Source organism: Pelmatolapia mariae, linkage group LG10_11 (genome assembly GCF_036321145.2).
Source record: "Pelmatolapia mariae isolate MD_Pm_ZW linkage group LG10_11, Pm_UMD_F_2, whole genome shotgun sequence".
NCBI lineage: Eukaryota > Metazoa > Chordata > Actinopteri > Cichliformes > Cichlidae > Pelmatolapia > Pelmatolapia mariae.
The window spans coordinates 50093688-50116715 of NC_086236.1; the positions used below are offsets into that span (position 1 = coordinate 50093688).

At 39.9% G+C, this 23028-nt stretch overlaps 1 protein-coding gene across 1 annotated transcript in view; it reads left to right on the top strand.

The window, feature by feature from the left end:
• The window catches only part of LOC134636957 (zinc finger protein 236-like), a 52487-nt gene that overhangs the window by 26970 nt on the left and 2489 nt on the right, over positions 1-23028 (top strand). The window contains exons 14-31 of the mRNA XM_063487242.1: positions 58-278; positions 1147-1248; positions 3865-4007; positions 4356-4459; positions 6210-6361; positions 6604-6780; positions 7405-7708; positions 8378-8481; positions 9460-9903; positions 11193-11338; positions 11730-11961; positions 12056-12241; positions 13171-13329; positions 15753-15910; positions 16086-16214; positions 16400-16588; positions 18501-18630; positions 19662-19835. Coding sequence (XP_063343312.1) covers positions 58-278; positions 1147-1248; positions 3865-4007; positions 4356-4459; positions 6210-6361; positions 6604-6780; positions 7405-7708; positions 8378-8481; positions 9460-9903; positions 11193-11338; positions 11730-11961; positions 12056-12241; positions 13171-13329; positions 15753-15910; positions 16086-16214; positions 16400-16588; positions 18501-18630; positions 19662-19835 — 3254 coding nt within the window. The remainder of the gene's footprint in view (positions 1-57; positions 279-1146; positions 1249-3864; positions 4008-4355; positions 4460-6209; positions 6362-6603; positions 6781-7404; positions 7709-8377; positions 8482-9459; positions 9904-11192; positions 11339-11729; positions 11962-12055; positions 12242-13170; positions 13330-15752; positions 15911-16085; positions 16215-16399; positions 16589-18500; positions 18631-19661; positions 19836-23028) is intronic.

Genomic DNA, 23028 nt, shown 5'->3' on the forward strand with positions numbered 1-23028 from the left:
AGGGATGTTGTTGTGCTCTGTAAATGTATCAATCAGAGCTATGTCCTGTCAAACCAGGTATGAACTTGCCCAGCAGCTCCAACCCCAGTCAGGAGAAGACCCCCTGGGAGCTGGCACTGTAGCCCATGACATGCAAGTGGAAATAGAGGGTGACACTCTCCAGCAAGCCCCGGCTGAAACAGCAGAGCAGCAGAGCATGCTGGGACTGAGCCAGACAGAGGTTGTAAATGGAGGCCAGCAAGTGACACTGGACGCACCCCTGACTGTACAAGGAGAAGGTAAAAGCAACTGAATGCATGTCATATTATATAATGGAATATGTGCAAGTTGTGAAAGATTCAGTAGAACTTGTGAAAGCTGTAACACTGAAACCTCATTTTGCAGAGAAAACGTAGCATTAAATTACCGAATTCCAAAAACTCTAACTCAACTTCAAGAAAGTTTTCTGAGGTAATCTGTGCGTTGTGTGGTTTAAGTTTCATTGCACTGAAAACTTGCAGTTTTCTTAAACACGTGTCAGAGAGCAGAAGAAGTTCAATGCCACCTCCCCATCGTCTCCATCTTTTTGCTCTGTAGACCAACACATTTGGTTTCACGCAGTATAGCTCAGCACACAGCCTCTAGAGCTTTAGCACTCCAAGGATAGTAATAGAATGATTAGTAATCCCTCTCTAAGGTCCAGGATCTGGTCCCTTAAAGTAAATTGAAAGTCATCTCCAGAAAGAAGCAGCTCAGCCTAGCTGACATCTGAAAACTCTTTAGATTTAAAATGTACATCATGTAGTCAGGTTCCATAATCTTGACCTCAGCTATCTATATTTGATAAGACTTCATTAATATATAGAAAGCAAATCTACTTTGCATTTTAAAGAAGGTACACTGCTAAAAACAAAGTGTAGATTATAGTATTTTAATATGATACTTATAAATAAATATTGTCACACATAACACACAGTTATTTTTGTTATTCTAAAAATGTTCTGTGCATGTAACTGTGCATGGTGAGCTGTGTTAGTTAGGAAATCTGCAATGTAACTTGCTTTTTAACCTCAACTGAAGGTTTAACAGTGGAAATATTGTTCCGCTGTTTGTTTCTGTGAGCACTAACTAACTTGTTGCTTTGCATCTCTTTCTTTGTCGTGACAGACTCATATGTGACTACCCAGCATGCTTTGCCTCAGAATATCAGCCAGTTTGAGACACCAGCACTTCCTCAGTCTTCGTTTGACCAGCAAGCTCTAACACAAGGTATAAACATAGCATGTGTGGGCTGTTATGTGACAAAGATAACATGGTATGTTTATTTGCTATATCATCTGTGCAAAACACAGGTTCACTGTTTCAGAAGTCAAGAGCCAGTAGTATATGAAGAGTAGTAGTAACTCATGCATAGTACCTTTAGTTATATGCACGCTTTCTGTTATAAGGCTTAACTAACAAAGTGTAGGTATTGGCCATATTAGTTATGAAATGTCTTATTTTGAATTACTACCAAAGGAAATCAGTCACACATAAATAGAATTGGTGGAATAACCCTTACTTCAGCTTCACAAAGCTCTCAAATGACAGAGCGGTCGTGGGAGAAAGGAAGACTCTTTACAATTCCCACAACAAACTGAACAACAGTTAATTTTGTCAAACTATATATACCCTCTACCAATGTGTCTGGTATCTCTATAACTCTTTTGAAATCAGTGTGTTCTCAAGCATTTTTCTTCTTCTTCTTGCACTAACTCACCATGGCGGCTGACTGCTGTTGCCAGCCAGCTTCCTTTATGTTCAGCATCAAACATCTGTGAGGCAGACTGAACTTTTCAGTTCTGTGATGAGGTTCAATAGATTCTGTTGAACTTCAAACTTGACATGAACAGAGCTGGAGTTGTTGTCATTTTAGGAATGAAGACATGTGGATTTGTCAAAAAAATTGATGTGTATGATTAGCTAGGCTTTTCATGATGAATTTATCTTTTTACTCCTGCAGGTCAGCTGTCAGGACTGAAGCCTTATTATTTACTAGGGTGTGAAGTACTACAGCTAATGACACTGGTCTCTGGGGGCCTCTGGGAGCAGCCCTGTATTTCTTGCTACTTTATATCTGTGTTGTTTACAGTAACTACACTGTGGTTGATTTAAGGTTCACACACTGTTTCTGCTGCACATTTGGTGGCTCTTAAAAGTGTCACATAAAGAATGTCCCCACACTGCCACTTTGTTAACGCTACAGTCACACTAGAGAACACAGTGGTTGGAAGTCGCGACGCGAGCAAAAACATTGTGATCGGGTAGTCTAAGGAGCTTGGAAAGAAAAGCGTCTGGACTTCTTTAAGTTGCTTGAAGACGTTTCACCTCTCAGCCGAGAAGCTTCTTCAGTTCTAAGGTCAAATGGTGGAGAGTCCCAGATTTAAGTATCCCCCCATAGAGGGGGGGGGGGGGGGGGTACAATGAACTTGCAGTCTTTGCTGTCTTTGAAATGGTTCCCTTGAAGATGGAGACCAGGTTTGCCATCACCCACAAACAGTTGCGATCTTCAAAGCAGATAGACAGCCTTAAAACACCAATAAGATGGAGTTAGTATGCTGTCCTTTTGCTGTTGAATGGGGTCAGGTTGATAAATAGATGCAATCTGTTTGTGATAATATAGCAGTTAAATGTGGTACATTGGTGAAAGTTGCTAATCTATTTTCATCTGTTGCTGTCTGCACAAATGCAAATTCACATTAACTACTTACATTCAGAGTCCATCCAGGGCATCATAGATTTGGAACAGAAATTCAGGAATTCCTCCACTAAAAATGACCTAGTTACTCAAGGGCAGCAATTTAACAGCAAACAGTGCTTCTATATAAAAGCAATCTTACTTTATATAGGAATATAAGCAGACTACAGCCAGCTGGCAGCCAGTTCAGTTGAATCCCATATTGCAAAGAGATGCGTCACAGATGCTCATTGGATTAGATTTTAACAAGCTGATAATCTGTCTGCTTTTATAAATTAGATTCAATTACTTGCAAACCTTTGCAATTCTGTCCAAGAGTGATTGTAGCCAGTCTGATTGTTTGGAGACAGACTGCCTTCCTTCAGGCAACCCAGTGCAATCGCCTCAAACTGCAGCTCCTTGCCGTCAGTTACCGAATGCAAAAACAATTCAAGACAGTCACCTTTTGTTCTTTTAGCCAGTGCAATAATTGCAGAATATTCTTGTAACAGCCTCTAGGGTGTACATCACACAACATCAGTTCAGCTTTAATTATGCAGCATGGCAACTGTTATCTCAAGGGAAGCTTTACATTGTAATGTAAAGACCTCACAGTATTATAAAGGTAACCTAGAGATCCCCATGAGCAAGTGCTTTGCAATAGTGAGGGGGAAAAACACTTTTATCAGGAAGAAGTGAAAAAAAGCAAAGAGAGAAGAAGAGCACAGATAAACAAACAATACCAGCTATAACAATAAAACACCTTTCTGCTGCAGGCTGAAATCCCAGGGGCGGTCTGACACTGTGGAAGACTGATAGTGTTGAGTTCAGCTTTTTTTTTTTTTAAATCAATGAAAGCCATCCTCCCTGATGGCTGATATTTTGCTGTCTCATGCAGATCTTAGAAAAACACTTTTTCAGATTTCATAGATTCCTACTATTATTATTATTATTATTATTGCTTTGAAAGATTTCAAGCCAAAAATTCAGTTTGAACTTTTGGCTTGAAAATAAGTGAAATATGTTTTTAGTTGAAAAAAAGTGAAACATGTCTTTTGGGTTTTTTTTGTTTTTTTTTTCAGGTAGACCCAATATTGCTGTCAGCCAGAGGTTAGATCTTTGGATTTGACTATAAACAAGACTGATTTTTCTCGTCTGACTCCACCTAGGCTTCACCATCACTGAAACGAGCTACAATCAGTCCCAGTTCTCCACAGTCCAGCAGCTGCAGGACTCCAGCACCCTGGAGTCTCAGGCCCTTTCATCCAGCTATCACCCTTCAAATCTGCTTCATGTCCCCCCTGCTGAGGTGGTGAGTTATGAGTAGCTTTCCTTCTTTCATTTTATATACATCATTACATTTTCATTAGTGTGCTTCACCTGAAACTAAAAATCGTGTTTTCACTGGGTTCAAATCAGTCCACTGGATCTGATATAGAGAGATGGCCCAAAATGTTGCGTATTATTTCTACAGTAGCAAATAAAATGCTAAAAACACAATGGGGTCACATGACCTTCTTTCATATACTGTCTGTAGACTCTACCATGCATATGTTATGCATATACTAGTGTCAGTAACCTCATTTATTCCCTGTCCTTGAAAATGCACATGTATTTGTATGTGTTTTAAGTTGAGCCAGTATTGATCTTTTTTATGCAGACGAATGGGCTTCTTCAGCAGAGCAGTCAAAACGACCTCCAGTTGCCTACAGAGACACAGGAGTACCAGGAAGACTGTGAAGACAGCACTAAGAGAGCCTACAGGTGTGTGTGTGTTTCCATGTACCTATATGACTGTCTTAAGAAATGACTCCCACCTCTTTAGTGTTTAAATTACTATCTTTTAAAAACATAATTAGTTTGAATTACAGCTTCCACACTTCCACACTTCTTTGCCTGTCTGTGCACCCATATTTCTCAAAGGCAGGTTCTGCAGTTTGTCTTTGCTATTTCAGAAATCTGTCAGGATAGATGAAGGTCATTAGCTGAGCTCTAGTCATAGGTCTCCTCTCCAGTTTTCTCTGCTTAAGGCCAGATGATTCGGGACATTCAGTGACATTACCGAAGCTGTTCTTGTTATATTTGCTACAAGTGACTGTACTTTAAAGTAAATCTTTGCCCATTCTTCTGTTGTCCACAATCTGCTCCCTCAATCATCATGACTCACCTCCTCCTGGATTGACTACCTTAAGGCTGATCCATTACAGAAGTGATCTCAACCGTACAATGAGCGGAACCTGCTTACACCACAGCACTTGGCATTCAGACTGAAGAGTTCAATTTTTATCTCATCAAAGTAGAAAATGTGCCCTTGTGTTGTTTGAGAGCAGTTTTACAGACCACGGGTAATTCGAGGGTAGTGTCAGTCTGCTCATTCCACCATTTAGAGCTGATTTCTGCAGCACTTACGCCTGATGAGTGTGGGTGTTGCAGGTTTTCTGACATGATCACTGATCATAAACCTCTGCTAGGCTCTCCTGTCCTTTTTTTCTTGATCTGCAGTCTTGTTATTAATTTTGTGTCGCCTAAATCGCCCAAACAAATCTGTTTTCAGAGCCTAAAAAGATTACTGATATGAAGTGTTATAAACAGTGACCTTGAGGAGGCAGATGGTTTATAACTTTGTCCTTAATAACGTTACCTAACTTTGTTATCAATTTAAACTTTTGCACAGATAAAGCAATAGTATTTCCGGAGATTTATTCGCTCATGTGTCTCAGGCTTCTCATTATGTTGAAATGGATTGACATCATTTTTTGTCTACTTATTTTGCCTTATTTAGGGATTTAACTGAAATGAAATTCAATATTATTGGTTTTCTAATTTATTTCTAGTTAGACAGTTGGTGACAGTTTGATAGGGACAGTTTGCTGTCTATCCATACAGTCCATAAAAACTGACCAGAGAATAGTTCAGTTTCTAAATAAATCTAAATACTTTAACTGCACTATGTGGATACTGCTACTGCTACTGGGCCAAACTCTTTTATATTCGAAAAGCTGAGCCTGTAGTTTGTACTAAATTATTCAGTTTAGCTCTGGCAGATGATGTAAAGGCTCACCTGACTGACGAGTGGCCTATCTTTGCAATACAGCCCAGGGCCTTTGCTTCATCACGTCCTCTTTCTATGCCCTGCATTTCTTCTCTTTCTTTTATTATCATTATCAGATAATGCCTTATGCTTTTATGTGATTTATGGTCACGTTTAAGAGAAGACTAACGGATGTTGCACAAAACCACCAGTTAAAATAAAACATGTTTGCGAAAGGCAAGGTGCTTTTTTCTTAAGCTGTCTTGTGTGTATGTCCTTTCTGTATTTCACAAATAACTTTAGGCAGTGTTGATCATACGTCCAGTGAAATATTGCTATATTATTAAAAATGTAATAAAATTATTACATGTTAAGAATTGTTCCAATTCGCATAAATTACTCTCCCAGATCTGGTGAATAACAATGATTCATAAAGATTCACAGCGATTCATTCATTCATGTTGGGTTTTTTTCCATCATCAGGTGCAGTTGGTGCAGTAAAGCCTTTAAAAAGTCAAGCCACTTGAAACAGCACGTGAGATCACACACTGGGGAGAAACCATTCGGATGTAACCTCTGTGGACGAGCCTTTGTATCAGCTGGAGTACTCAAGTCCCATCTGAATACCCATACAGGTGAGCTCGAGGTCGAGGATGCCATGTTTCACAATGGCATCCTAATTTGCCTAAATTATCCACACTCTAGTCCTTCAAAAGTAGAATAAGTCTATGAACTAAACATACTAAACATGACATTGATTTCATTTTAATTTTTTAATTTGTAAGTCTTTTCAGGGACTGGCAGTAACAGTAGTGTCACCCTAGAGGCTGTCACAAGGATCACACAACACCTTACCTCTGTTCTGTCTTCCCAACAGGAGTGAAGCCCTTTAAGTGTAATGTTTGTGACGCCTCCTTCACCACAAATGGCAGCCTGAATCGCCACATGATCATTCACATCAAGTCTTTCAAATGCTCCACGTGTGATGAGAACTTCCGGACTAGCCTGCTATGTAAGAGGCATATGAAAAAGGAGCACGCCATGGACGATCAAAGTAAGCATTAATGCGTTGAGTTATACTGTATTTATATTAAACTATATGGCAACCATGTGGTCCACTAGACCTCTACTTAAACAGATGTAGAAAGTTATTTGTTTACTTATTGTTTAAGCATTTATTTATTTGTCTTTTTGGACATAAGCTAATTAAGTTGGTTAATGTGTTCTGTTAACCATTAAGCTTTCTTATTGCCCATTTAGCCAGGTTTGCATGAAAAACAAACAAAAAACAAATACCTATCTGAGACTGATGACTGATGGACTAACCAATCAGCTGATATGCATCCACTTGTGTCCAGTAATTATGGTAGGCTAGATCATGTATTGATACTTGTGAACATAGCTGAACATTATTCAGTGCTCTTTCACTGGTATAGCCTGTGTTTGGTTTTATCTTTATGCTGAAAGAGGGAAAAACTCGCTGGTCTCTCCATCTTACACTGTTACACTGTACAGAGCTGTACCTGCACCACTTTTCCTTCAGTGAAGAGTGCCACATTAATCAAGTACAACATACATTATATCAGGCTTCAGCTTGTCTGAGTGCATCTTTGTCTGCATCAAAATAAAGTGTCACCCAAAGATAGAAAGTGAAAAAAACTGACTCTGTTTATCACAGTTATAGGCCTGGAGTCAAGTCAAGATGTGGAAGAAGAGGAAAATGAAGAGGAAAGTGAACAAAAGACATCAAAGAGGAGGGGTATGGAAATTATCACGTTCACTGAAGAGCAGGCGGCCGAATTGGCGAAGGATCCCGGCGAGGAGGCCTCAGTTTCAGAGCGAATACTTTCCCAGTCGGCAGCTGAAAGAGATCGGATCAGTGAGATTAAAGACAAAGCCGTGGAGCTGGAAACCGAACCCAAGTTTGCCAACTGCTGCAATTACTGCCCCAAGAGCTTCAAGAAGCCCAGCGACCTCGTCAGGTAAATGTTGTGCTGCGTATATCAGTTTAGAAGAACTTTGTTTGTCTGCTGTAGTCAATGTCTGAATTGTGTGAGTGTTGTTGGTTGGAGGCTTATAGGACTGTGGACCTTATTTAGTTTTACAGCACTTGTCTGAACTGAATAATGACACAGCATAATAGCATTAACATGGCTACTGTTTCCTCACACCCACAGTTGGGCTGTGAAAATGCAGTGTAGATTACATTAACCATCTAAAGGAAATAAGAAACAGCCTTAGATATAAATCATCAAGCTGTAATTTTATGCATTAAGTAGATGTTGGATAGATTAAAAACAAGAAATAGTTTATAAGTATGAAGCCAAGGAAAACAAACCAAGCACATCAGAGAGGAGGTCAAAATAAATGCATTTTAAATCTCTTCAGATTCTGCTCCATGTTATTAAAACTGCGCCACAAACACATTTTTTTCATGATCTTTTTCGGTTTCTCAGCTAAACAACTCACTAGAAAGATAAACTATATGTCCATGGATGATAACCATTTGTATATATCTATTTATATTAGGGTGTGTCTTTACTTTATAATGCATTTAGTTTGTTTAAAAGAAATGTATTCATCACTTTGATATTCTCATGTGTCCTTGTCCTCTTGCAAGTATAACTATATCAATCCTTTTCAATGTCCAGGCACATCAGGATCCACACAGGAGAGAGGCCTTACAAGTGTGATGAATGTGGGAAGAGTTTTACAGTGAAGTCGACCCTGGACTGCCACATTAAAACACATACAGGTTAGTGGTTAATCAGTAGAATATGTTGCTGTCTTGTTGCTGACTTGTTTGTGTCACCACAAACACCAACCTTAACTTAAAGAAGCTGACACAGTAAGATTGAGCTCTATTAATTCCCTTTGTTTTAGTAGACCTAGCTAAGCTAGCCTTTTATTGCCGGTTTCCAGTACTAAAGTGCTAAGCTGTGCTAACAAGATGCTGACTGTTGTATGTAGTTTTTCTAACTGTAAAAAGAAAATAAATGAGTTTTCCACAAGGCTGGGCTTTTTTCACAGGAACTTCTCAAGCGTTTGTTATTCATCTGCATGTCCTCATCAGTGTGCAATGTATAACCCAGCTGTACTCCATTGTTAATAGTAGTCACTTTTTGTGTAACACTTTTTTTCAAACACACAGCCATGAATACATTCATACATAACATTAGGTTGTATAAAAATGGCTGTACATCGTAACAAGATGATGCAGTGCTTTAGTAATTTAAAATAAGAGCATGGACCAAAAAAGCCCCTAATCAAATGATTAGAGAGCTCAACTGCTGGAATACAGTCTCAGCAGATCGGCTTATACAGCTCATCTACTGAGACCTTGACATTTGTAGCCATTTAGATGTGATTAATAGCATCTTAAAATGCATTGTGAATATTACAGGACGACGAGATCACTGAAAAGTGCACGCTTAAAGCAAGTTAATCAAGATAAGAGAAAAAGAGAAAAAAAAATTGTATTAAAAGTAGTAAAAGTTATTGGCTGACATTAAAGGTTTGACGTTTTTCTCTTTCTCAGATCAAAGAACCAAGACTAGATTCAAGATTCAAAATTCACATGCTGGTCAAAAATAAGCCTGCTCTTTGATGACACTGATAACACACAAAGAAAACGGATGATTGCAAAGGCCAATTGGTGCACCCTGGGGTTTTTAAAGAGCAACGATTCATTTTCAGCTTGCCGCACATAACATCCTCTTTGTTTCTTATTCAGGTCAGAAGCTTTTCAGCTGTCATATGTGCAACACCTCCTTCTCCACAAAGGGGAGCCTGAAGGTGCACATGCGGCTCCACACCGGCTCCAAGCCCTTCAAGTGTCCCTTCTGCGAACTCCGCTTCAGAACTTCGGGTCACCGCAAAACCCACATCCAGTGTCACTTCCGTCCAAACGGCGACGGCCGCAAATCCAAGCGCTCTTCCTCGTCCTCCAGTCAGGCCAGACAGGGTCAAGACCCAGCGACTGGGCAGGCTGTGGCTCCAAGTCAGGGGCAGCAGCCAGCTGGATCAGAGGCTCTTCAGTCTGTGGGACTGCTGCAAACACCCAGCGCTGACCCCAGCATTTACCTCCCAGCTAACCAGGTTCTCACAGGGCAGTTTGACCAGAATCTACTGCAGTCAGGACTAGTAGGACAGGCCCTCCTGCCCGCCTCCATGTCAGGTAGGGAATAATTAATGAGCCATTACTTTAATGCTGTAAAAGAGAGAATTGCAGCAAGAACAATGGAGTATTGTTTATAACACACCTTTGATTTTAACTGACAGGTCCTAATGTTGTCAGTAAAGCACCATAAGAGCACGAAATGAGTGAAGACTGGTGCCCAAATTTTAATATCCAAGATATCACTGTGCAGTATTATTGACGACCCACTGGCACCACATTTCTTGTGAATGCCACAAAGAGTTACACATTGCTTGCTGGTAGAAATAATAGGTGTATGATTAATGCGCTTACAGTTGGTTGCTGTCAGCAGTTGTGACAGGAATGCCCCAGAGGATCATCATTTGTAATGGCATCTCATTGCTTCATATTCAGTTGGTAACATCAAGGGCAAAAAAGGGTTACACCGCGGCACCCGATGCCAAGCAGACAAAAACTCGCCTTTATTGAAGCCCCAGCGCAGTGCGTGATTGTTTTTGAGGGAAATCGGTCTTTATGTGATGAGAAAAATCTATCAAAGTATCTCCAAACATTCACAGTGATCAAATAAAAGAAAAGGGAAACAACAAATGATGCAGGGACGTCATTGTGATTATTAATTGGGTTTTTGGAGGAGCTCTGATTTCTAAATGCAGCACTGCAATCAAACATTCTCTAAAATGTTTAAGAAGATTAGGTCGATGAAGTCTGGCAACATATAAATTTACTTTTCCCACCTTCCACCTGGAGCAGGACAGTGGAGGAGGCAGCCAAAAATGCTTTGCAGCCTTTGCTTTCTTTTTCAAGCAGAGTATTCAGGATTCCTTTTTTACCCCCATGTCTCGCTGTCTCTCAGTGACAGTGTACATGTCACTGAAAGCAAACCTCCCCACCCTCTCTTTCATCATCTGGGGAATAACTGAATCCAGATTTTTCTTTGTTGTCTGTCAGTCTTTGGCAGGCAAGTTTCATTAGATATTCTGCTCTCATAGAGATTTTTCCACTCCAGAAGAAACTATTAGGGTAGCTAATGGTAGCTCAGAAACCCTGCACTGCATACAATGTGTTGGAGGTCATGACCTTTGACATCTCATGTAAAATTAAGTTATCTGAAATCAGGGGTATCCTCATCTCTTGTTTTAAAGTTGTGTTTCAACATAGAAAACTTTTAACTCACATTTTCCTGCTAAGAACTGTTATCCATTAACCGTTAATTATAGTCTTATTTGCGTTGTCCTAATCCTGTATTATTACATAGCTACTCTCCTGTCAAACATTTACATATGTTTGTGTCTGTGTGTGTGCTTCAGCTGCAGGAGACCTGACCGTGTCGCTCCCAGATGGCCTTACCACGCTGGACGGCATCCACTTGCAGCTGACGCCCGCCAACCTGGTGTGTCCCAACGTCCAGATCTCCGGCATCGACACCAGCAACATCAACAACATCACACTACAGGTTAGACATCACCCCTGCAGAACTCTGTGTTATTATACATATTACTATCCGTGTCTAGCTAGCCTAATGTAGGTTGAGATGTGCTCCGAAGAAGACGTGTTTGAGTAATGGTTATTGAAATAGTGTAAGCTATTGAAGGGTGAGTGGTGGCAGGGTGGCAGTCATGCTTCTGAGTAATAGACAGGGAGGCGCATCCCATAGTGATACATGCTAGGAATGAGAACAGTGTCAGTCAACAAAGTCATACATAAAACTTTGAAAATGTTTAAAAGCATCGAAAGGAAATGCTTTTAACATTTATCCCATAATGTAAAAGAAAAGAAAATCCTAACATAGCTGCTGATTCCCCCACTCCTTCATTTTCAAGTTAAGTAATACTCTCTCCTTTCAGATCGATCCTGCCCTCCTGCAGCAGACTCTACAGCAAGGCGGCCTCCTCTCGCAGCCCCTGAGTGTCGACACAGGTCTGGTCTCCCACTCAGGGAGCCAGCTCATGTCTACGACTGACACCTCAGTGTCTGCCAACGTTGTCATCCACCCACTGACCAGCCTGGCCTTGCAGCCCTCCACTATCACACCTGCGCAGGTCACAATGGCTGGACTATCTGAGCAGGATGCTGCCAGTATGTATGACAGCTATAAATGAAAAAAACATACAGAGTGGCCACATTGTACTAGGAGGTAACCATCTGTGTTGTGTTGCTGTGGGTTGTGCAGGTTCTCAGGACCTAAGCAATGTCATGGGCAACTCTGGGCTAGTGGCAGGTGGCAACAGCGGTCAGGAGATCACCCTGACCATCAACAACTCCAGCCTGACACAAGCTCTCGCCCAGGTCCAGGCTTCAGCTGCTGGTTCTGGCACAGCAGGAGGAAATCCTCAGGAGATCACCCTCACCATATCAGGTAGAAACAGCCTCATATGCCACACGTCAGTCAAAAATATCAAATACCAAAAATACACAGCTCTGCTGAACATGTTTTTTTAGGAAAGACAGAAAGGGGCTCTTGATAACAAACATGGGAAAAAAATAATAATAAAAAGTCCTCAACTATCAGTATTGATTTTCTCACTCAGGCAAACACACAAGCAGGCAAAGAGGAAAAATGAAGCCAATAATAACTCAGAGCCACTTCACAAACCCAGATCTAAAGACACTCTATTAGAAGCCATTTTTCAGCTTCTGTGTACACCATCAGCATCACCCATTTGGCTGTATCATCTGGGGATACAAAGTACATTGCATCCACAATGTGAAGGAGAGATGTAGCTGTATCACTAAGCCTGCGAAGTCTACTCAGCTCGGCTCAGTCTCTCTTTCATTTCAGCCCTCTGACTTATTGTACCATGATTTCAGTCTTTCAGATTAAAGAAGCTATTCTCATTTTAAGTTTTTTATTTATGAATAAGTGCAGTCATAAAAACAGCATTGTATGCAGTTCCATCAAAAATAAGATATTTTCCTGCCAAGGCAGGAGAAATTGTTGGGCTGGAATTTCATCGTCTTAAGAGAGAAAAATGTTATCAGTCATATTCTTCCCCTTACCCAAGTACTTTTTATTTTAGTGTGACAATATGTTTAGTTAATAAAAGTTAAGCACTTATTAAACTACACTGTATGTGGCATTGCATAGCATATTAATCATGTGTAAAACTTAACTCAATTAACCCTGAAGGAATTTTGTTGAGTTACTTCGTTTGAATCTTACTTTGTTACTTTGTTTGCATTTGATCACCCTTTAAAATATGAACTAGATTTCAGAAAGCACTTTATAATAGAAGCAAATAACCTCATGAAAATAATTACAAGTCATGTTCTGCAACACAATTGCAGGTCAGGATCTGCTCCCCCAGCCAAACAATCCCAGTGCTGCTGAGATGAACGGTAGCATCAGGCTAGCATCACCGCTAAACGGCCAAACCACCAGTGCAACTCTGACCATCACCAACGACCACCTGCTACCTCAAAGCCCCGCCAATACTGGAAATGCAGGTAAGACTATACATGTCTTCTAACCGCGTATGGTAAGAGAGTTGAATTCTTTCCAAACAATTTTTACAGCCTGCTTCAAATATGTATCTGCATGTAATATTGCCCTGGTCATGAAAGACATTCATGACCAGAGAAGATCCTGAATTTGACGTGCACCGTCTTCTTTTTGCTTCTCCCTCACATCGTTTCACAAAAGCCATTTTTTCAAAAGCTAAAATACAGTAGCTGGCATGACTTGCAGGCTGCCAGTAGCTCTCCATGAGCTAAAAAAGATATGCCTGTTTATCAGACTCCTATAAAGGCTGTTATGTTTTACCTCTGTTATGTTTTACCAGAGAGTGAAAACAGGGCTGTTTTCACTCTCTTAGCCCTGAAGCATCCCTCCTGTGCTGCTGCATGCACGTTCATCCTCTTCTGACTTGCAACTGCCAACATTTTGTTTTCATTCACATTTTGTTCAGGATCCCAACAGGTTTCCTTTTGCATTTTTTTGTAATATGACAAGACTTTTGGGTTTCAGAGAAACTAAACTTTATTAGAAGTAGAGGGATTTGCTTCACCAGCACAAACTGTGGGAGGTCCCCCAACTGTGGAGAGATCAAAGTGCACGAGGAAAGCTACCGGATAGATTTTCAATACTGAGAAACCCTAATCGCCTGCCATGTCCAGATCTCTCAAGAGATATTAAAAAATTGCTATGACAGAAATGAAGTTTGAACTTTTCTGCTCTCTAACAGGAAGCATGCCAGAAAAATTGCAACTCAGGGTTGTGGGTTTTTATTTTTCTCCAGACAAAAAGCTAAAGCAGGCTCGTCAATTGCAGTGAACTGTCAATGCTGCTGGAGTCAAGTGTTTTGGAACGCCTCAATTCGAATGCTAGAAGCTAACTTTGACAGATGGTTAACACCTCTTTCTTTAGCTACCCACTTATGTCTGATTTTAGGGTTGCAGCTATCGATTGTTACGTTGACTGATTGACTAATTGGATAATAAATACTTCTGTCTTCTTAATAAGCATTAGTAAATATTCAAAAGAGAAAAAATTACAGGTCTCTCAAAATGAGCTGCTATTGGTTTCCATTTTAGAAATCCCAGTGTTTTAAAGATTAAGTGCATACGGCATCTGTCAAAAAAAGAAAAACAACTTAACCCCGTGACCCTGTTTATTCGCCATAAATTATATTTTTTAAAGAAAATATTTTATTAAATGCAAAAATATATAAATACTCTCTAGTAAAATAAAAAAAAGATATATGCAGTATGAACAAAGGCATATAAATCTATCTTAATTTTGTCATTTTGGAAGGATTTCCGACATTAGTAGGAGGCGAAAAGAGTTCCGACAGTGTTTTCTCTTCTACTCACCCCTGTTCACTTCCTTGTAAAATAGGACAAGCTGTACAATTTAAACATATTATCAAACTGAATTAGCAGTTTATCAGCATACTCTAATACAACTTTTGGAAGCTTAAATAACTACTTTATAGTTATCCAGTCCAGTCTGTGAGAGAGCTTCCCCTTATTGTCTGTTGACTGGTTCGTTTGTCACCTAGAAGCTTAATCAAATTTTCAGTCTCATCTATCTCTCTTCATTACCTTCCACTTAACTCAAGTGGAAATAAAAATAATAACAATATTCCCACAGCTTCTCTGAGACACAGAGAGCATCTTTGATTTTGTTGCTTTGGCTAAAACCTTCCTGTCGCTCTGTCTGCAGACATGGTTCAACCTGTGATTTGACTGAGAAACTGTATTTTTATTCAAACCAAATATTGTCTAGTTGTGTGCCTCTCTAATGTAATATCCTCCCTGACCAAACCTAATGAATATGCCAGTGTTAGTTTCAGTCAGAGAGCAAAGCACCAAAAGAGCTGTGGTTGCCAGCCCAAACCCTCATCTGTCTTAGAAAGTGTCCCAGATTTATGTGAGAGGATATTTGTCAAAAGACTGTTCTTTAAAACGTGCAGTGAAATTATCCTTCATTCTGGCCGCCAGAGATATGATTTCATAGACCCAACAGGAAATGAAAACTGCTCTGATAAGGCAGTATGAGAGGCGAGATTAGTGAATGTAAGTGGGCTAAAACTGCAGCTTTTGGCTGCTCCCTTGTCACAGACAGCCAGAGTTTTACACCGGATTCCCTCCCTGACGTAACCCCAAAGGGGATTTTTGTCTGTAATTGAACCAGTGACCCTTCATTTGCCAAGAAAATTTGTTAACCACTACACCAATGGAGACACTAATATTGAAAAAAGTTTTGTGCAGAAGTGAAAAATGAGCCTTTTTACGGCATCCAGGTCTGTTGTGACTAAGAGGATAATGTCCATTTAAATACAGTTTCTTTGTGTGTCTGCATTTCTCGCGCAGTTGCTGGTGGCATAAACCAGCTGGGTATTAACCTTTTAAGCACTCTCTCCTGTCAGTCACCAGTCTGCCACCAAGCACCACCCTGTCTCACACTGCCGCCTCCCAGAGCCTAGTGATGTCACCAGGAGCTGTGGCCAGTGATGGCAGTGTCACACTAACCCTTGCAGATGCTCAGGGCATGCTGGATGGCGTCACTTTAAACCTCAATACACAGGTAAAAAAAAAACAATACACATAGGTAATGCAATTAAAATGGAAAATGTCCAGCACAATTTACAGACTGTACTAGCTGCTATTTTGCATTATTACTAATTTAACATGACGATCAAAATGTGTCAGACATGAGCTATGTCATGAAGTGCTTTTTCAATGTATATTTTGTTTTTTAGGGTCAGACTTTCCCTGCAGTACTGAATGATTCTGGCCTAACAGGACAGCCAGGGACCACAGGCCAGCAGGTCATACTGGTTAGCCACCAGTCCCAGTCCGCAAATGGAGCAACGGACAATGGATATACCGTAAGTATATTTGTTTTGTTTGCTTCACAAATCCAGGGGAAGAGCTGCTAAACGAAGGCGGGCAGCATCTTGCAGTTCGATTGCTGTAAAAGAAAGCGGATCTCAAAGAAATGAGTGTCTGCCAGTTGATGTTTATACCATCACGATTATGCATTGTAAGCTCTTTGTCTTTGTGCGTGCTTCAGATTTCCACTGATAAGGGTGGGAAAGGGCTCCAGGTGGATACTGATAACCGAAATCAGTGTTTCTACTGTAATCAAGTGTGCCAGAATGCCAATACACTGCGACGTCACTGCAGACAGGCTCACGGCAAGGACCGCTGTCATGTCTGCAGCCTCTGTAGAAAGGCCTTCAAGCGAGCTACACACCTGAAAGTAAGAACTTATACAGACACAGTCTGTTGAAAAACTGTTTTAAATCTAAGCTACTGAGAGCATTTATCTAAAGCTAATATGCATCCAGCTCTTGGAATACAGGAAAAAAAAAACCCTGCTTTATATATAAAGTCATAGAAATGATAAATGACCCTCTTTAGGTTTTATTAAAGTAGTATGTCAACTTGCATGGCACGGTTTGTTTTTTTATTTTATTTTTATTAGTCAGTCCCTCTACCTTAGGTGTGAAAGTTATAGATTTGAAGACTGCAAGAAAAGTAGCTTCACATTTTAATGCATCAAAAAACTCAATACAGCACAGCCTGTGTACGGGTAAATCTTCAAGTTGCAGTCCCTGTCACTTTTAACTACACAACAAAGCAATCGGACCATGAAGGAGCGTGTGTGCTTCTCTTTGCCGGTGACCCTCTTCATGTGGTAGGAAGAGTCAAGCACATAAATGCCCAGGAGGAGGAAGACACAGCTCCGTACTCAAGTGCTCTTCCGGCTATTTTTCATGTTTCTTCTCAAAGGCCACAAAGTGTGAAAGCCCCTTTTTTTCTGTAAATGTGCCCCAGTGCATTGAACAGTAACTGTCTGCCATGAATGTAGTGTGGCGGAGATTAATTGTTGTCACACAGAGAGTGGCTGAGCTCTTTCCACATCCCTGAGATTCTTTATTCGTCTGCAACCAGAAGTTGGATGTTGACGGGTTTTTTAAAAGAATGAGTCCTGCAGTCATTTTTCATTTTTCCTGTTGGACCCCAGATAATGATTTGGCTTTTTTCATTACAGCCAGACATCCAAAAACTTTAGCTTCGTAATATACTGAAAAAATTAACTGCACACTTACAGAATACCCAATCCGTTTGCTTCAAAGCAAATTCCTCCGGAAATATCAGGAATACAGATACATTAATAATGTGGTACAATTGTACAGTAGTCCACTGTCATAAATCACTGGAGCTTTTTAAGCTGCAATAGAATATTTACCTCAATTAATATATAATAACTTACTGCCTTTTTTGCCAAAAGTTAAGGTGGTGTCTTTTGTGTGTACACCAGAGGTAAAGCTACAGCCAGGATAGCTTACAGTGTAGAAATGGGAGACTGACTAGCCTAGCTCATGCCAGATGTAACAAAATCACCCTATCAGTTCTTCAGTGTACACCATAGTGTGTTTTTTGTCAGCTCTTTTACTTTTGTTGCTATGATACTGGATAGTCACAGAACAAAAGTGTCACTGCTTAACTGTTAGACCCACAGTGAACAAAATGTTCCTCCAAACATTATTTTTCATATCAGCAATATAGTGTACTTGCAACCCAGTATCGTGATAGCCTCGAATTTCATTTGCTACAGGAATGAATATTCAGAGGGCTGCACTATTAACTTCTACTTCATTAGGGTTTAGCATTTGTACAGCTAGGGTGTAATAGCTGGTCAGTGTTGGTTACTTGGAAAACTGAGTACAAAGTGTTAGCATAAGTAGTGTTAGATTTCCCTGATAATACAAAAAAGCACTATCATGGTACTAAAAGTAGTTGAAAATGTTGTCTGATAATAGTACAGACAACTTGGAGCACAGAAATGTGAAAGGTAATATATTTGCAGTAATTTAGAAACAGTGACTACCTTTTCTGTCATTGAGATCAGTACTCCTGATCAACACTGATCTTAATAAACATTTACTGAGATGAGCATATTAATACTGGGTGTAATCTCCTTGTGTTGTCAAAGCAGCCCTAATTCTCTGTGACAAGGTCAAAGGATGCTGCTAATTTCTTTGAGGAATACGAATACAAATGATGAAATACAAACATTTGTGCAGGGTTTTTTTGCACTGATAGCGTGAGTGCCTGTCTGCTGAGGACAGAGTTAGACTGTAACTGTAAACTCATTTCATCTACAGGAACATAAACGAGTGCACCAGCCGGGCCCGTCACCCAGCTCCCAGAAGCCCAGAGTCTTCAGTTGTTCCTCCTGCGTAAAAGCCTTCGCCAAGCGCAGTCAGCTGGAGAGACACAATCGAACGCACACAGGTAAGAAAACACACCGTAGATGTAGTGAAGAAGGACATGCGGAGGGTTGGTGTGACAGATAAGTTAAGCTGGAGGCAGATGATCTGCTGTGGCTGAGTTTGTTCCATAATTTCTTGATTTATTTAAAAATAATTGAGTTTGAGTGATGTATTTATTTCATAATTGCTGTTTTATTATACTTTTACACATTCAGGTTCAATGACTACATAGGCATATACGTTGCAATAGATATTTAGGTACATTAACTTATTTGTTGGGACAAAAACAGTGGGATTTCATACAGATTGTGTCATATTTAGCAGCTACAATCTTTCCCTTTCAGGCTCACTAATTCATAAGTTTATGCAAAGTTTATAAGCACATAAAAAACATATTTTTATTGGCTTGTTACCATTTCAGTAGACTCATTTGAATGAGCAATTCTGATTGGATCTCTCTCTGCTGGGTTATCTCACAGGTTTGTGCTGTGGGGGTTTTATTCTTTATCTTTTAGCAGAAAAAAACGAAAAGCTTCCACTGCTCCCAGGTTATGCCTGACGTTTGTAGCTGCTTGTTATCTCATGTCTAGCTTAACAGACAGGCCCTGAAATGAAAAATGTTTGAGGAGAAGCGACTCTAGTTGTGTAGCCCTGAATTCCCCTGGAATAGGAGCTGTTTCTTTGGTTATTTTTGTACAGCGAGTTGGTGCAAAGAGTCGTAGCTTAAGCATAAGTTTTAAAACAACATAGGCATACCTGCTTTGCTTGTGTGTCAGAAGATGTAAATAAATTGTGTCTTGAGGGGAAAAAGAATATGATTTCTTTAAATGGCCATTATCACATATTGTGCACAATGCAGTTCACTTCACAGCTGTTTATTTACAGGAATAAAATGCTTATATCATTATCCATCAATGGGAGCGTTTTGTTCAGCTGTTTATGAATCAGAGGAGAATCTTTACTAAGAATGGACACAATATGTGTGAGTTTTTGAACATATTGGGTTAGCATCTGTTGATACTGATTAAACTGTGGGCCTGTGTGTTACTGCAGGTGAGCGGCCTTTCAAGTGCACTCAGTGTGACAAGGCCTTCAACCAGAAGAGCGCTCTGCAGGTCCACATGGTCAAACACACTGGAAAGAAGCCCTTCAAGTGTGAGGTGTGCAACATCAGGTTCACCCAGAAGAGCAACATGAAGCATCACATGAAGAGATCACACGGCTACGGTAAGCGCCCGGGTGTCACGGCACTAATTAGAAAAAAAAAAACCCCCGCATCTCTCTCCTGTTAGATTCTCTTTCAAACAGAAAAAACTGTTTCCAAGGTCACTGAGGAATTTAGCACGTCACAAAAAAGTCACTATTTTCCACTTTGTGATGGTTCTGGGTTTGTGTCTCTTTGTGTCAAGGTTACATTTCCTACACAGTGGGAACGGTGAACATTAAAAGGTGTCTCTGAGCGCTTAAATGATTGAAAAGCACTACAGGCTGTCCCCATTAGAAAAAACACACACCATCTCTCATCCTCGCATGTAGTATCTGTGGGGCTTCACTTCATGATCCTCTCATTAAGAATGAGTTGTGAGAATGCCAACACTCAGTCTCATCAAACACACACACACACACACGTGCACTCGCCTTCATCATGCAGGCTTGGTGAAGCTTCACAGCAGGGGAGCTTTGCTGAGTGGTCCATCAGCTGTTCCCCAGAAGCCTCCACTTTGATATCTATCATTGACATGAATGTTAATTTATTGTCTTTCAAAGTTTAGACCAAGACTCTCTTTTGTTTAACCTTGGACACATACACATGCACACTGTTCTCTGTTCTGGGAACCTGAGCGGTACATACTGAAGAGGGCCTGAGGTGGAGAACAGAGCTGTCAGATCTGTTTAACAGCTCCACAAAAGGTTCCTGCTCTGTACCCTCTGGCTGAATAAAGAAAACCAAGTGTCTTTTTCAAAGTTGTTTTTTTACTTTTATAGCTATCCAAATCTTAAAGACCTGCCGAAATTAAAAGAATATGTTTTAAGGTTGACTAATGTCTCATATTTTCAGAAAACAACAAAGTCATGCAGCATGACTGATTGTTGCTACAGTGCAGATAAGACACAAAGCAGCCGTGTCCACGCACTTGAAAACTGTGTTTTCAACTTACAGACACAGCGTGTGCAAATCACAGCGACAGGGCCCCGATGTGACAGAATATTAATGTGTGATTCAAAACACAGCCACCTGCTTTTCTTCGTTATAGCGGCCTGGCTTCTCAACGAGGATTTTTTTATAAGCTTTTCATCAACATCTTTGTACAAGAACAGTTAGACGCTTGTGTGGGACCATGTGATCAAGGTACAAACGTTTGAGTAAAGTGAGAGTTTTCAGGCAGTATAATGTCTTCACCACATCTTCTTGGTCTTTCAAGCTGAGATTCATCTCCAATGTCCTAACCACTATTTTCCAGGTGGCCAGTAAATCTTGGAGCTTTTATTTATCTACCTATCTCATATCATGAGCCAGCTGTATCAGTACACTGGAATTTAGAGGTCTTTAGTGAACTTAAGTTTGTCAAATACGGGGTTTATAACCAATTATAACCTCATTGTTTAATATAAGCAAATGTTAACATGCTAACATGCATGAATAGATCAATTAACTCACTAACACATGTAATTCTTTAACCTTAAACCAGAAGAGCATTAATCTGGTGTTTTTTATAAAGACCAGGTGAGGTCCAAACAGCACTTTCTTAAAAAAACAAACAAAAAAACAAACAAAACAGTTAAAATGTCTTTGTTCTCATTGCATGGTCATGTTGGTCCTTTAAAAGCTCTGATACACTGTGCTATATGTGACCTTGTCTGAAAGTTTATCAGATCTACAAATAAAGGTATTTTAGTTGTTATGTTCAAGAAAGTGTCTCATTTTTAAGTTTGTAAAATTAAACATGTTTAACTTTATTGTAATATCAGGACAAAAAACAAAAAAGACTGACGTAAGTCAGGTCTGACTCAGTTTACGACCTTCTGACATTAAATGGTCACAAGTGCCACAACTTCAGCAAAACTCTTTCATTTTATGGCACTGAAATCACCAGAAATGGTAACAAATAAGTAAATTACAGTGATTTTTATTCAAAAGGGCTGCCACCTTTAGTACAGGGTTCTTTTACAATTTTCAGTGCTTTTAAAGACCTTTTTAATAGTTCAAAGGTAAAGTGACCTTGTAGTGAGTACTGCATTATTTCTTAGGCAATGGTTGCCTAATATTGGCCAGTTATAGCCTGAATAAAGGGATGATGAATACAAAGGAACAACACTGAGAAAATGAATTAAACTATTAAACAGATTAAAAACTGACAAAAAAGTTCATCTCATTAGAAAATATTTGTTTTCTTCAAAGTCTTAAAGTCTTACACTGTATCCAAATTTTATAACCACAGAAAAATGTCTAAAAATATGGATTCATTTTCTTTGATTTTCATTTCAGACCTGACCCACAGGAATTTCGTTAATAGACTCAGTTTAATGACCAGTTTACATCAAATGGTCCTTAAGTTCCTTAATCTATTTAAAGAGAGAAAAGTTGCCATGGTGCTGTTTGGAGTGGTTATATTCACCACATGACACGCACAAGAGAAAGGCAAGATGAGAGCTGTCTGTGTTAATAAGGAAGAATTATTAACACAGACACCTGGCATTAGGAAGTTTAAGGCCACCAATTATGGACTGAGCTAAAGGAAGGTTTGCACGATGAAAAGACAAAAAGAGATCTGAAAGAAACATAACAAACTGGACTGCAGTATAAAAATGCTGAAAAGTTACAGTACACCTAGGATGTTACTCAAAAAAAAAGAAAAAAGGTATCCCAACCAGATCGATCCCATCCTGACTGTTTGAAGGGTACAGTTATGTGTATTTGTGGGATCATTGCCATGCTGAAAAATTAAACCATTGCCAATCAGATTCTTTCCAGATAATGTTTCTTAAAGACACGACTTTTCATCTTCCATTTCTTCTTTTGTCCTCCACTGTCTAGATTCCTGAGATTTCTTTTAGTTTTCAGCTAATAGCTCTTTGAGAATCACCTTGTTGGTATACATGTCTTTGGCATTTTTCACAGATTCAGCTAAAGAAATGAGAATAAGTCTTGTGTTTTTAATGAAAGGCTGCTGATGTTAGTGCCTAGAGATACAAAAATTGTATCTTTGCTAAGTTGTCAGTTGTGTGTAGGCACAACACTGGTTCTTCCCATGAGTTAGGTGCCTTTTTTAAGCTTGAATAATTCATAGATCAGTATTAAGTTCCAACTCGCACTGGAACAGTTGCAGCTGAGTGTGAAGCGCTGGGAATGAGAATTAGCATCTTCAAATCTGAGGCCATGGCCCTCAGCTGGAAAAGGGTGGAGACCTCACTGGTCGAG